General features: G+C 34.2%; 1 protein-coding gene across 3 annotated transcripts in view; it reads right to left on the bottom strand.

Annotated features, from left to right (window-relative positions):
• The window catches only part of RGS7 (regulator of G protein signaling 7), a 468,689-nt gene that overhangs the window by 36,033 nt on the left and 417,110 nt on the right, over positions 1 to 15,546 (bottom strand). For all 3 annotated transcript variants that reach the window (XM_056130847.1, XM_056130848.1, XM_056130849.1), the window contains exons 11-15: positions 12,474 to 12,572; positions 11,089 to 11,150; positions 9,757 to 9,867; positions 7,815 to 7,940; positions 645 to 831 (exon numbers count right to left, since the gene is read on the bottom strand). In XM_056130847.1, the coding sequence (XP_055986822.1) occupies positions 645 to 831; positions 7,815 to 7,940; positions 9,757 to 9,867; positions 11,089 to 11,150; positions 12,474 to 12,572 (585 nt within the window). The remainder of the gene's footprint in view (positions 1 to 644; positions 832 to 7,814; positions 7,941 to 9,756; positions 9,868 to 11,088; positions 11,151 to 12,473; positions 12,573 to 15,546) is intronic.

Below are 15,546 nucleotides of genomic sequence, written 5' to 3'. Positions count from 1 at the left end.
CTGAATGCTGTGTGTGGCCCAAACACTTTCCCCCACCAAAAAAGAAAAAAAGAAAAAAATTCAAATTCACCAAACACCCCAAACGTTTAAAACTGTTTTCTTTTATTAATTTACATATTTATTTAACTTTTAATGGTTTGAAGTAGCATACATTGTTGCATTTTATAAGTTTAGGAGTGTTTTATTATTTGTAAAATAGGTTTACTTTAAAGTGAATGATCTTTTTTTTTTTTTAACCACAAAAAAAAGGACTTGACACATGTCAGGTAAAATAAGCTACTTACAAATAGATGATTCCATATATACAGATTATCTAGAATAGGAAGATTCATTGAAAAGTAAAGTTGATTTAAAGTTACCAGGGTTTCTGGTGAAGGGAAAACATAGAATTACTGTTTAATACACATAAATTCTGTTTGGAGAGATAAAAAAATTGAAAATAGTAGGCGATAGCTATAATTAATGTTACTAAATCAGTAAAAGAACAAGATACTACAAATAAAAAATAGTTCCCAAATAGGCCATGAAGTTTATTTAATCCAATCACAGTTCTTAAGTTAAATACCTTGATGAAGGCTTTATTCCCACATTTAAGATAAAGCTATCTTAACAATCTCAGGATCACATTTGTGACATGTACCAACCTGAGCATCTTCAAATGTATATCGTCCAGGTTCCTTCACATTCTGTGTAGTTTTGTCATAACTCTTAGAATCCAAGTTAATGGCACTGGGGGCACCTGGAGCCAGAAATTCTTGCCATATTTCCTGAACTCGGGAAGGAACTTCTCTAATAGGTCTTTTCTTCAGGTCTTCCACTGCTAGCCAGAATCTATGCAAAATATGATGCCAAACCTTATCCAATGCCATGTCTTCTGAAGATTTTTATAACGTTGATTGATCATACAATCATAGTAATGCATAATAATGAACTTACTTTCTTGGAGGACTTCCATTATAAGCCTTTTGCTGATTAAATTTTCTTACTCTCAGACTGGACTGAGAGTACAGTGGGTAGGGTGTTTGCCTTGCATGCAGCAGACCCTGGTTTGATCCCTGGCACCCCATATGGTTCCACAAGCCCACTAGAGTGAACTTGAATGCAGAACCAGGAGTAAACTCTGAGCATGACTGGGGGTGACCCAAAAACAAAAAAACTTTTTTTCTTACTTTACGATATACTTTTAAAAAAGAAAATATTGAAAGAAGTCTCTTTAAAGTGTTATTCAAAGCAGGTCTTCTAGTCACAATCCTACACAACTTTGATTTTAATGTAAAAAATACTGCATTGTGAGTGAATCATTTTTTAGAAAGGTGTAAGAGTTTGGAAGATATTTATGGTGAAATACATAAAGCAAATATTGAGGAGAGTATATACTTGAGATATCCTTAACGCAAACTCAAAACTAAAATGCTTTTAAAAAAAGAGGCAAATGGAACCGGATTGACTGCTACTTAGAAGATGGTTATCAAAATTTAAGGGAAGAGAATAAGAACTACAGAAATCACAGGGATATATGGTAACAACACACAAAATCCCTATAGAACAATGGCAATATTTATTTTATATCAATAATTTCATCAGGTGTCAATGGCTTATAACTCAGCAATGTAAAAAACATAATGAGATGAGGTAAATCAGATAACAAAGTCTAGCTTCTGCTAGTATAAAAGCCACACTTGAGCTCCAAAGATTAACATAGACTAAAATTAAATGACTAGAAAACAATCATAGAGACAAATAATTTCCTATATGGACATCAAAAAATTCAGGGAAGTAATATTTGTATTAAATAAAATTCAAAGTAGAAAATTAACAAGAGACACAGTGCATATCACATCTGCTTAAAGAATCAGTTTTTCAACAGAACCTAATAATATCGACATGTTCACAGCAAAAAGCATCAAAACGAGGCTGGACTGATAGTACAACAGGTAATGTGCTTGCTTTGCTTAGAGTTGATGTGGATTGAATCCCTGGTGTCCCATAAGCCCCCCCTATACCCACCAGGAGTGATCCCTGAATGCAGAGCTATGAATAAGTCCTAGGTACCACCAGGTGTAGCTCACCCTTCCCCCCAAAGAAAACAAAACAAGCATGCAAAGCAATTATTAGTAGATCTAGAGATAAAGATTTACAACACCATAACAATAACTGGAGTGTTTATCACCTCGATTTTCCCAAAGAATTCACCAACAAGGTAGAAAAAAAAAACCAAGGAAACAATTTTAAATCAGGGTTTAATAGATATTTATAGCATATTCCACCCCTAAAAGCACAATATACATGAATACCATGAATTCACAATACACAATATTTGGAATTACATGTAAAATATTATCTAAGATAGGCCACATATTGGGAAACACACAAAAATCAATAAATATATGAAAATTAAAGTATCAGCTATATTTTTAATCATAACACCATGAAAGTTGAAATCAACCATAAAAAAGTTTTTAAAAACACAAATTTATAAAAACTAAAGAAGAAGTTGAGTAGTGATTTAGTTACTGGGGTGGACTAAGATATCAGGGTTGACTAAGATATTAGAGGAGATTAGAATAGAACTTCTGTAAATAAAAAAGGAATAAATACATGATCTATAGAAAGCAAAAGCAGTTCTAAGAGGGAAGTTTATAGGAATTCAGGCTTATATCAGGAAACAAAAAAAAATCATCAATACAAAGTCTAATCTCACACTTTAAAAAAAACTATAAGAAGAACAAATAAAAGCTAAAGTTAGTGGAAGGAAGACATAATAAAAATTAAAACTGCCATAAAATAAATAGAACTCAGAAAGATAATGTAATCAAGCGTGTATTTAGAAGATAAACAAAATTGACATTATTAATAAAATTAACTAATTTTAAAGAGGTAAACACATTCAGAAACAAAACGTAATATTATAACAGATGCCAAAGAAATGCAAAGAGCTATGACCAATCACTATGAATTTATGGCATCAGGATGTAGAATTCAGAAATAATAGACTAACTTAGAGATTCCTCTATTCTCCCAAGAATGAATCTAAAGAAAAAAAGACCTAAACCTATCATTTAAATGCAAGAAAAATAAGAGTCTGAAAGATAGTATAATAGGTAAAGTTCTTGCCTTACACCAGGTTCACCTGGATTCAATCCCTGGCACTGAATATGGTGCCCTGTGATGGCTAAGTAGAGAGAAGTAAGTCCTGATTACTGCCAAGCATCACCCACAAAACAATTCTTTTTTAAAAAATCAAGTAAAATAAAGCTGTAATCAAGGTATTCTAAAACCAAAAGTCAGGTTCAGTTGGTTTTACTCGTTAATTCTACCAACCTCACCTCCTCAAGGTTGACTATCCCCCTCATCTTCTAAACCATGAAAATATTCTCCCGTATATTTTAGAAGGCAAATATTACCTTGACACCAACAGCAAGCAGAGACATAATAAAAAAATACAAATAAACACAAATATTTCTGATGGGCATTGATGAAAATGTTCTCAACAAATCTTAGTGAATCAAATCTAACAATATAGTAGCACTGTAGCACTGTCCTGTTGTTCATCGATTTGCTCGAGCAGGCTCAGTAATGTCTCCATTGTTGATACTATGTTTGGCCTATTGAATACATCACAGGTAGCTTGCCAAGCTTTGCTGTGAGGGCGGGATACTCTTGGTAGCTTGCCGGGCTCTCCGAGAGGGGCGGAGGAATCGAACTCGGGTCAGCCATGTTGGCTGCGTGCAAGGCAACAGCCCTACTGCTGTGTTATCGCTTCAGTCCTGGGTCGAATCTGGGTCGAACCTGGTCGGCCATGTGCAAGGCATGTGCAAGGCAAAAACCCTACCCACTGTACTATCACTCCAGTCCCTCATTTGAAACTTCTTAGGAAATTGTACACCAGAATCTCTGGGCGCCCTAATATCACACCAAAAAAGGATTTTTTAAATCATATGATTGTGTCAATAGAAACAAATCTTTCAACATTTACTGTGAAATACCAGTTATATATGTATATAAAGCTAATTAGTTTTTATTAAATGAAGCTTATAAATAAATGAAGAGAGAAAGGAGGGGAAGTGAGAGAGAATACCAGGTATGTATTTTAAGTACTAAATGATATAACTCAGAAGCTACATTTACTGTTTCCTGTTTTACATTAAAAAGTAATTAAAAACCCTTTTAACAGAGAGAAGATTTTGTATCTGGTAAATAAAAGGAATATTTCATCAACACTTCCCTTTCTCTGTCTTAAAAAATGCTTATTTTATTGGCCATTTACATAAATAACATTCTCTTTTTTTTTCTTTTTGGGTCACACCTGGCAATGCATAGGGTTCACTCCTGGCTCTGCACTCAGGAATTGCTCCTGGCGGTGCTCAGGGGACCAAATGGAATACTGGGAATTGAACCCGGGTCGGGCGTGTGCAAGGCAAATGCTCTACCCACTGTGCTATTGCTCCAGCCCCCATAAATAACATTCTTAGAGGACTACTGAGAAACCACATTAACACTTTTTCAAATATGTGTAATTAACAGAAATAATGAAATAACAGGGGCTGGAGCAATAGCACAGAGGTTAGGGCATTTGCGTTTCATACGCTGATCCCAGTTTTGTCTTTGAATACAGAGCGAGGAGTAAGCCCTAAGCACTGCCAGGTGTTGCTCAAAAACACAAAAACCAAAAAAGTATATAAAAATAAATAACATATAGGAGGACAAAAAATGGTAGGTCTAACATACATTATTTCATATGTCAGGTGTTCACAAATTAATTTCTATTTAATACAATTTATATATCTGTTTATCATTTAGTTATGTATCTATTAATCTGTCTGGCATGGAAGCAAATAATAAGCATATTTCAATTACTTACTAAAGTACTAAAACATATAAATATATTTATCTACATTAAATGAATATGAATGCAATATTCATATATGTTTATTACATAATACGCAGAATATACTTTGCAGTGGTACAGAATTACTGAAATAAGATATGGCTAGGACTTGAACTAAAAATTAGAAGTAGCTCCATTCATTCATGAAACATGAAACAGTTTGCAAATGCTATCTCTCAAAGCTTCACGCAATGTGTGCACGTGGGTGTGTGCATTTGTGCCTAGTAACTTCCCTCTCATCATTATCATCAAGTTCTGAGCTGAGAAGACATTATCCCAGATGACTTTGCTGACCATCAACTCTTGAAAGCTACCTCTGTAATTTTATCTAAAGAACCATAATTTTGCACTGTACTCTGTCTTCCTCCTTGCAAACAAAACTCGTAATTAATGAAACCAAGAACCATTTTTACATGAGAAAACACTGTGAGGCTCATCAGTTGTTTATTTATTCATAACAACATCTATAATCTCAGCATTTTTAAATATAAGATAATAAGAGGAAACTCTACTCTCTCATTCGATATAATGTTAAAAATATTCCCTAGGTACATGATCAGTTAATCTTCAATAAAGTGGCAAAAAATATGGAGTGTACAAGAAAAATCTCTTCAGCAAGGGGTGCTGGCAAATTTAGGCAACTACATGAAAAAATTAAACTCAGACCTGTTTAACATATTGTACAAAAGTCAAATCATAATGGATTGTAGACCTTAATATCAGACCTGAATCCATAAGGTACATCAAGGAAAATGTAGGCAGAACTCTTCATAATGTTGAAATTAAAGGATGAAATAATACTGACCAAGCAAGTGAAAGCAAAGATAAATAAATGAGACTGAATTAAACTAAGAAGTTTCTGCATCTTAATGGAAATGATGAATAGGATACAAAGAAAACCCACAGAATGGGAGAAATGATTTATCCAACACTTACCTAACAAGGGGTTAATAACAAATATATAAAAGGCACTGCTTGAACTTTCAAGAAAACAAATCGAATCTTATCAATAAATGGAGAGAAGTAAACCGAAACTACCTTAAAGAGGTACAAATGGCAAAAAGCCACAAGAACAAAATTCTCTGTATCACTAATTATCAGAGATGAAAATCAATATAACAATGAAATATTATTTCATGCTACAGGGACTGACACATATTTAAAAGCACAAGAACAATCAGTGTTGGTGCAGATGCAGGGAAAAGGGACATTCAACTCAGTGCTGTGGGGAATACCAACTGGTTCAGCCTTTTTGGGGAAACAATATGAACATTCCTCTCAAAAACACAGAAATTGAGCTTCCATAGGACCCAGCAGTACTACTCCTAGGGGCCCAAGAATACAATACAGAAAAGGCATCTGCACTCCCATGTTCATTACTGAACATTATTGTACTGTTTACAATAGCAGGATCTGGAAACAACCCAAGTGTCCAAGAACAGATGAATAGATAAAGAAAAAAATGGTACATCCACACAATGGAATACTATACAGTCATTAGGATAAATGAACAATAAAATGTTCTTATAGATGGATGACATGTAGTACCATACTAAGTGAAATGAGTCAGAGCAAGAGGGACAGACATAAAATGATAGCACTGATTGGTAGGATATACAAAAAATAAAACCCATAGAATTAGAATAGTACCCAAAGACTATAAAAACAAGGACCAGGAAGACCAGTTCACGGTAGGAAGCTTGCCACAATGGGACTGGTGCAGGGAAGTTATTTAGAACAGAGAAGAAACCACTACAATAATGTGAGCTGGAAATGATCACCCTGAGCAAGAATTGACTGCTGAAATGATACCTCTTTTGTAACAGTACTGCAAACCAGTGCCTAAAAGGAAAAGGAGAGGGAGTGGGTTGGAGGGTGTGGAGAAAAAGAGAGACAAGGACAGACAGAGACAGAGACAGAGAGACAGAGAAAAGGAGAGAAACAGAGAGAGAGACAGAGAGAGAAGAAAAGCATCTGCCATAGAGGCAAGGTGGGATCAGAAGGAAACTGGGGACCTTGGTGGCAGGGAATGTACACAGGTGTTGGAACATTGTATGACTGAAACTCAATCATGAACAACTTTTTAACCGTATATCTTATGGTGTTAAAATAAAAAATATTTTAAAATGCTAAAATTATCCTTCTTCATTATTTTGATGTATTTTATTGCACTCAAGTATTGATGCTATAAACTCAGTACAGAAAATTTTACTTAGTATACTCCATACAAGTCCTTAGCAACTGTAGATCTCCTAAAAGCTCAGTCAAAAATGATAACCATTAAATACTAAAAAATTGTGTACCAGGCATCCATGAAAGAATGTTATTAGTAATCTATTTAAGCTGTCTGTTTCCAGGTACCTCTGAAGTTAGAGAAATTTAAAAATTATTTAAGAATCCTGTTTATGATAGATGGGCAAAATCTGTAACCCTCTCTTTCTAACAGCTCAAATACTGCTGATTTCAGCTTTACTAAGGCTATGACTTTAACTGTATAAAAAAACTTTCAGTAGAGTGTTCTCAAGTTATTTTGATATATTTTTCTCTACCTTACTAGAAAAATAATATGCAAAAAGGAAAAATAATATGCAAATAAAATAAGAATGTATCAACATAGGTGATGTTTAAATTTAACTTCATAAATATTATTGGCCATTCTCCACTTTAAGCATCACTATAAGGATCATACTTCTTTATGGAGTCTATCTAAAATGAACCACAATATGTATGTTTAATAAGTGACCAGTATTGTTGGGCAGGTTTTGCCTATTTACTCCACCCACTCCTTCAAGAGGCAGAAATTCAGTGAGAACATACTACTATTATACTTGTAGGAGTGTAATTCTTTTACTTAGCCCTATGTATACAGATAGATGCAGCTAAACCTCTTTGGTCTACAGCATAAGATACAAATAATAAGTCTTACCTTAAATTTTCTGAACTAAATTCTGACTCTAGAAATTTGAGGAATTGTTCTCTTCCAACTGGGTCTTTCAAAGCTTCATCCATGCCAAACCCCCATCGCTTTACCCTTTGCTGACTTGGTTCTTTGCTATAAGATAGGAAACAAAGCCAACAATATTGATTTCATTGCAAGTCCTATATTTTTCTATTACATTTTTCCTTAAAAATACAATTCTATGAAGTTTCTTGTATTTTGATTTTTGGTTTTGAGCCATGTTGTGCTAGAAATTGAACAGAGGAGTCCCATATAACTCCCTTTGAGTTATCTCCCTAACCCAAAGTTGCTATTTTTCATGTTTCAGAAAAAATTTCTCTGATGTATGCCCCTATATAAATTAGAGTAAGGAATAAGTTAGACATTACTAAGTAATTTTGAGTGTGTTTCAGATACATTCTTTTAGATTCTTTCTCTCTTTCTCTTTCTCTCTTTCCCACCTCCCTTGCTCCTGTCTTCCCTTTCATTCTCTCCCTTTATCCACCTCTTTCTCTTTTCTTTTTATCTCTCTCTCCTTTGCTTCCTTCCTCCCTTTTCCTTCTTCTCTCCTTCTCCCTTTTTCTCTTTCTGCCTCATCTGCAATGCCCAGGGGTTATACCTGGCTCTGAGCTCAAGAATCAGATATGGCGGGCTCCAGGGATAATATTGGGTGCTAAGGGATCAAACCAGGTCCGGCCCAGTGCAAGATAAACATAAATGCTGTATTATCATACCCGCCTTGCCAGCCCTTTTAAAATCAACTTTATAAAATAGATGACATTATATTTTTCCTTTGAATAGGGCTGGAGCGATAGCACAGCGGGTAGGGCGTTCGCCTTACAAGCGGCCAACATGGCCGACCCGAGTTCGATTCCTCCGCCCCTCTCGGAGAGCCCGGCAAGCTACCGAGAGTATTGGATATGCCAGACACAGTAACAACAGTCTCCAATGGAGACGTTACTGAGCCCGCTCGAGCAAATCGACGATCAACGGGAGGGCCTTTACCTTTACCTTTTATATAAATAATAGAGGTCCAAGAACTATAACTTAAGACAATATTAGAGACATTTTGACACTGAACACCAATTTCTTATCAACTTTACAATGTTGTCACATGATGGTATGTTGTATTGGGAAAAAGTTATACTGGAAAAGAAAAGGTCTAAATCCTAATTTTAACTCTATTATCAATAAAATGTGTTGCCTAATATTAGCACAGTCATTATATTTTGGGGTTCTAGAATTTCATGTATAAAATTTGTAGATGAAAATTGCTGCATATGTAAAGTGTTCAAGGATAACTGGATTAATGTAACAGAAAAAATACATAAATATAGTTCAGAGACATACTACAGAATACTAAATCTTAATGCTACAAAATGATAAGAAGTGATATTTTTGTGACTTTCAAGATTTGTGATATGATTTTTTTCCTTCATCATGTCAGAAATGAGAGCCTTAATTATGCTTTGGTTTCTTAATGAATCAGTCTCTTGTCAGATCTCTTAATGTTTTTTTAGTACATTAATTTTGCTTTAAAATTAAATTTATTAAGATATACATATATTTGGTTTAAGTAAGCATTGTTTTAGAATTTATTTCACTTAAAACTTGAATATTTGTGGTTTTGTGGATTTTCAAGAAGCTAAACAAAATGAGCTAAATTTCAAAAGCAAAAGATCTCAATTGTGACTGTTTGGAAATATTTGTATTCCTATGTATGTCCATGTCCTTTCAGAAATAGGAGTCTTAATAGAAATGCAAATTTCTAAGGTTCAGAACAATCAGCTATATCAAGAAGTTTGGCTATCATCGACTAATAAAAACAAACTGTAAAATTACCATTATGATTAATCAGTTGTAGAGTTCTTAGTTTACTGCAGTCCTGAAATTAATGCCATTTTTGGAAAGAAGGGAAAGTATAACCTACCTTGCTTCAAGTTCCCATAAAGTAGTGTCATCAGACAGCCATGGATTTGAAGGATCAGGAGGCACAAGAAATGGGTCATATTCTAAATATTGTTCCGTGTAACTTAGTAAACTAGAGAGAAAAAAAAAGTCATTTCCTTTCTTTTAGCTTTCTGTCTGATTGTACATCTAGTCCAGTATGAGGAAAACAATATAAAAATGTCTGAGCAAGGAATCATTATTTACAGAATAAAGCCGTATGGCCATTTTTATATTCTAATAACTTTCATTATTTAAAAATGCATCAACTTCCACCCTGGGAGGAGAAGCACGCTAAAAGTAGTCTATAGACCAAACATGATTGCCACTCAATGCCTCTCTTGCAAAACAAAGTACCCAAAAGAAGAGAGAGAGAACAAGGGGGAATACCCTGCCACAGAGGCAGGATGGGACGGGGGAGATGGGGGGTGGGGGTGGGGGATGCTGGGACCCGTGGTGATGGATGACGGGCACTGGTGGAGGGATGGGCACTTGATCATTGTATAACTGAAACCCAAGCACAAAATTTGTAAGCCTATAACTGTACCTCATGGTGTTTCACTAATAAAAAAAGAAAAAAAAATGCATCGACTTATTGTTCTTCCTGGAAGACAAATCTAAGAATTTTTTTCTACCCATGTCTAAGCCATATACATCAGCATCTCTTCATTAAAGGAATTAAATTGGAAAAGGGTTTGGGAAAAAATGTTTTAAGGTTCAGTTTCAATCCATTGTCAACCAGCTATTCAACAAGCAAACTGGTTGTGTCACTTGAAAAAGGGATTTAAGAGAAGGGAGATTCCTGGAAAAACTATTTTAAAAATATACATCCAAATAAAAAGATAGCAAAGAAAAGAAGCTTGTTGGAGGGCACTCAAAGTGAGTGCCATTAAGATTAGATTCGAATGAAGAAAGATATCTAAAATCAGAGTTTAATTCAAATTCTGATCATGCAATAACGAAATAGTATAAATTTTAAAACAGATTTATAGAAGCTCTAACTTGACAAACTTGTAATATAAATTAAAAACTTCAGTTCTCCTTGCAGGGGTTAAAAGTTTGAACTTTAAATAATCTCTATGCCTGATTCTGGTTGTACAAGGATTGGACTTTGGATCTTGATCATCTGTCATTTAAATTACAAGGAAAGTTCCTTGAAGTTTTCTATGTATAAAAAGCAAAGCAAGGCAACATTTAAAAATGGATTTCTATTACTTACTAGCTCTTCCACTCCAGAAGTTCTTTTACCATTTAAATACATTCATTTGTGATAGGAATTTTTAAAAAATATAAATGGATATCATGAAATACCTACCTATCAGCAACTTTTGACATTTTTAATCGATGTCTATCTAACTGTATTTGCCAATATTTTATCTGGAAAAAAAATTTAAATAATGGTTAAATAAGTAGTGACATATCAAATTTTTCAACTATAAATTCTGAGAATACAATTCTAAATAATATGTTGTAAATCAGTAAAAAACCAGGGTCTAGAAAGAAAATCAAATCAGAGGAATATGAAAGAGTTACAAAATCAATTAAAATCTGTTTCAAAGTAACCAATGTCACCTTAGAATAAGAATAAGTTAGGATTTTGAGAGAATTATGGTACATCCAAAACATCCAAAAAGCTTACTTAGTATGACACAATTTGGAGAATGCAATAACTGAATTCAGAAAATAAATGTATTTGTTACTACAATTTCAAAAAAGGCCTTGCCTTTTAATAGTGTTTCAACAAAATGTCAATGTTCTGTGTTTTTATAATATTATTTTTGTTTTGAAGCCAAACCTGCTGGTCTTTGTAGATCACTCTAAAGTGATGTTCAAGGATCCATGTGTTGCTGGGAAGCAAACAAGTCTTCGTCCATGCAAAATGTGTACACGCCCCATTGATCTATTTTTCTGACCAGATGCTTAGAATAGTTTTATCAACATTTTTTGACAGAAGCTTAAACAAATATTGAAAACTGCTGTATAAAACTTAAATTGACCTTTACCAAATTTATAAATAGTATTATAATAAAGTACTGGGATAGAAGAGGGCCTAAAAGAAATAACCAAAAAATTAGTTATTTTTGACAGAGGAGACACTGATGCTAGTTTCAAAATATTACATGAAGCTTAAACATCCATCAATTAGCAAAAGCGAAAATAACATATCATATCAATATTGAAAGGAAAAAATTCAAGAGTTATAGAAATCAAATCTATCAAAGCAAGACTAAACACTTATTTATGAAGCTCTTGTCACACCATCTTAACAAGGCTGTCCATCCTCTGGATTCTCAATATTTAAAAAAGTTCTGGAATAAAAACAAATTTTGGTAATGGGGACTTCTATAAATTAATATAAATGATCTTTAAAAATTGTTTAGGAAAAATATTTGGGAAACTAAAGAGTGGACAATTTTATTTAATATTTATTTTTGTTGTTTGATTTGATTTTGGATTGAACCCAAATCTTATTTTAAAACTGAGCTACATTCCTGGCCCTAAAAAAGTGAAGAGTTTTTAAAAACACCTCCACATACTTTGTATTTTTAAATGACCACATCTCTTAAATTTAGATCATTTTATGATCTTTAACCATAAATCCTCTGCATAAAATAGTCAATCATACAAATAATCTTAAAATTTTCCTTCTGTTAATATTCACCACCCGAGCTTCATCATTAATTTTATAGGTTATCCCACCTGTTGTTGTAACTCGTCTTCTGTCGGAGGTTTAGTTTCTGGGGTAGGTGTGTGGGTAGGACTGTGACTTCTTATATCATTTTGCAAGCCATAGACAGACTATTTTAAAATAAAAAAAGAAATATTTTAATATAATTAGCATTTATATCCTTAGAATTTTCTAACTTTAAATATGTATTATATTCAGTAAGTTTTTAAAAGGTAACACATTTTATGATCATACCTTGAAAAAATAGATGATTAGATTATTATCTTTTAGGAAATAATTACATGTAGGAAACATGGTAAATTTGTTAATAAAATTGAAGCAAAATCTGAATAACAATACAGATTAGTATTGATTACATGATATATGTGCTCATTACAGAATAAACAGACAAGTGTAGAGAAGAGAATAAAAATCTTATAAAGCCTAGGTAAGATTAAAAGAAATAATAAGACTTTTACATAGAAGAGAAATCAGGTTAAGAATTCAATTGCTGGATACCACTTCCTGAAATATGTCCTGGGGGTGCAAAAAAGCACAGTAGAAATGACATCTGCGCATGTATGCTTATTGCAGCACTGTTCACAGTGGCCAGAATCTGGAAACAACCCAAGTGCCCGAGAACAGGTAACTAGTTAAAGAAACTACGGTACATATACAGAATGGAATACTATGCAGTTGTTAGGAAAGATGAAGTCATGAAGTTTGCTTATAAGTGGATGGACATCAAAAGTATCATGCTAAGTGATATGAGTCCGAAAGAAAGGAACAGACATAGAATGACTGCACTCATTTGTGGAATATAAACTAACAGAATATGAGATTAACACCCAAATAGAGTAGAGACAAGGACCAGGAATATTTTTCCATGGTTGGAAGCTTGCCTCATGAGCTGGGGGAGAAGGAAGCTGGGATAGAGAAGAATCAATAAATGATAGTTGGAGATGGGAGATGTGTGCTGAAAGTAGATAAAGGACCGACATGATGGCTTCTCAGTATCTGTATTGCAAACCATAAGGCCCAAAAGTAGAGAGAATATGAAGGAAATTGTCTGCCATAGAGGCAGGGGGTGGGGGTGGCGGAAGGGATACTAGGGACATTGATAATGGAAAATGTACACTGGTGGAGGGATGGGTGTTCCATTTTTGTATGACTCAAACTCAATCATGAAAGCTTCGCAACTATCTCGTGGTGATTCAATAAAAATAAAAGAAAAGAATGAAATTTCTGGGGCTAGAGAGATAGTTCAGTAAGTAAGTTACTTGCCTTGCTACACAGATTACCCAGGTTTGGTTCCTGTCACCCCATGGGTCCCCCAAGCCCACCAGGAGAGATCCCTGAATGCAGAGCAGAGCCTAGAGTACCACTATGTATGACTAAAAAGCAAACAAACAAAAAAAAAAACCACCAGAAGACCAACAACTATGTTTGTTTTAATTAAAAAAATATTCCATTGCTGTACTGGTGATATTATAGGAATTAGAGTATTTCCTCACATGCAATTTACCAGGTTCTAACCACAGCATATGGTCCCTCCAGTATTACCAGGATGTTCCCTAAACTCAGAGCAGGAGAAAGCTCTGAACATTACTGTGTATGGCCCAACATTGCCATATAAATACTTTTTTAAAAAAAATTGCATACTTTATCATTTGGTGCAATTTACAAACATCAGTAACCCCAATGATTTTGATGTCTTTGACATCCTTAATATCATGTTCTTTATTACATTGACAAAGACGAGACCTACTATTTATGAAAAATTGATCCATTGCTTAGCAATATAATTAAAAATCTGACACTTAAGGGAACAAAATCCCATCCTGAGTCACATTGTATATGCCTTTCAAGAGAGAGGTCATTATTTTATCTTTAAAATAGAGTAACAAAGAAAAGCATTGTTACTTTCAGTTTATTTTACATCTTTTCTTTGAATTATGAAGGTTCTATATATTAAATTTAGGTCTACAAAAGAATTTTGAAATAAGAGTTTAAATTCAGATACTTATCTCAGAGTCACTTTTAGACTTATCATCAATTTACCATTATGTCTCAGTTCTAAGTTACTTTGTTCTTGACCCATTTTCACTTGAATATTATGTCTTTTAGTGTTAACAGTCTTGGCTTTATATCTAGCTTTGTAAGGACTTATTTTACACTCAGCTTTTCTTTTGCACATTTTAACTTAGGTTTAACCTACTGAATAACACATTTCAGACTGCCTTAAATATACCCAATTCCCACTCTCTCCCTCGTTCAACCTCTTGGTTATTAATTTTTAATCACTTGAATTTATCCATTTGGTCCCAGATAGTTGGAGATAGACTTTAATTTCATTGTTTAGAGCACTGAACTGAGACACTTCCTTTCCCTTGTTCCTACATCAAGTGCATATTAAGTACCAATAATTAGGGACAGATACCCAGGTAATGATAAGGTTCTGAGTAAAGGAGTTTCACCGATGTGAACATTGTTGTGGCCAGAGACCAGGAAAGCTGGGACAGGATGACAGGAACTGCCAGGGTACAGTCGGGAGGATCTAGCAACAGCTACAGAGCCCAGGGATCTTGCCTACGCCCACGCAGTTGTGTTCAGAGACTAAAGAAAGTGTTTACAGAATAGAGAGTGATTTAGGGACAGGACCTGGCCTTCATTCGTGGGAGGTAAAAATAAACAGTTGGGTCGAGACAGGGAGGTTGTTCACATTTTGGGGCAATGTCAGGAACAGTATCAGTGATGTTCATGGGTAAAGGAGGAGAGGCCTGGACATCTGGGGATGTTCCCAGACTCGTCTACTTTAACTATACAATAAACTAACTTTTACAAGATCTTCCAAATTTTGCATACAAATCTTTTATACAATTCTAAGGAACCCACCAGTGCAGGAAATCCACTTTTGCACTAGCATTGTGGCCATTATTTTTTAGTTCTTTAAATAATCTGCTGTCCCTTGGTCAGGAAAGTCTTTATTTTTTTCTTCCTCAGGGGTCATATATATAATTGTATATATGTATGTATATGTATATATATGTATGCACATATATATGTGTGTATATGTGTGTGTGTGTGTGTGAAAATTGTTGTTTG

The sequence above is a fragment of the Sorex fumeus genome, unplaced genomic scaffold (genome assembly GCF_029834395.1).
Source record: "Sorex fumeus unplaced genomic scaffold, SorFum_2.1 ptg000007l, whole genome shotgun sequence".
NCBI lineage: Eukaryota > Metazoa > Chordata > Mammalia > Eulipotyphla > Soricidae > Sorex > Sorex fumeus.
This window is presented reverse-complemented; position numbering and strand designations above follow the sequence as displayed.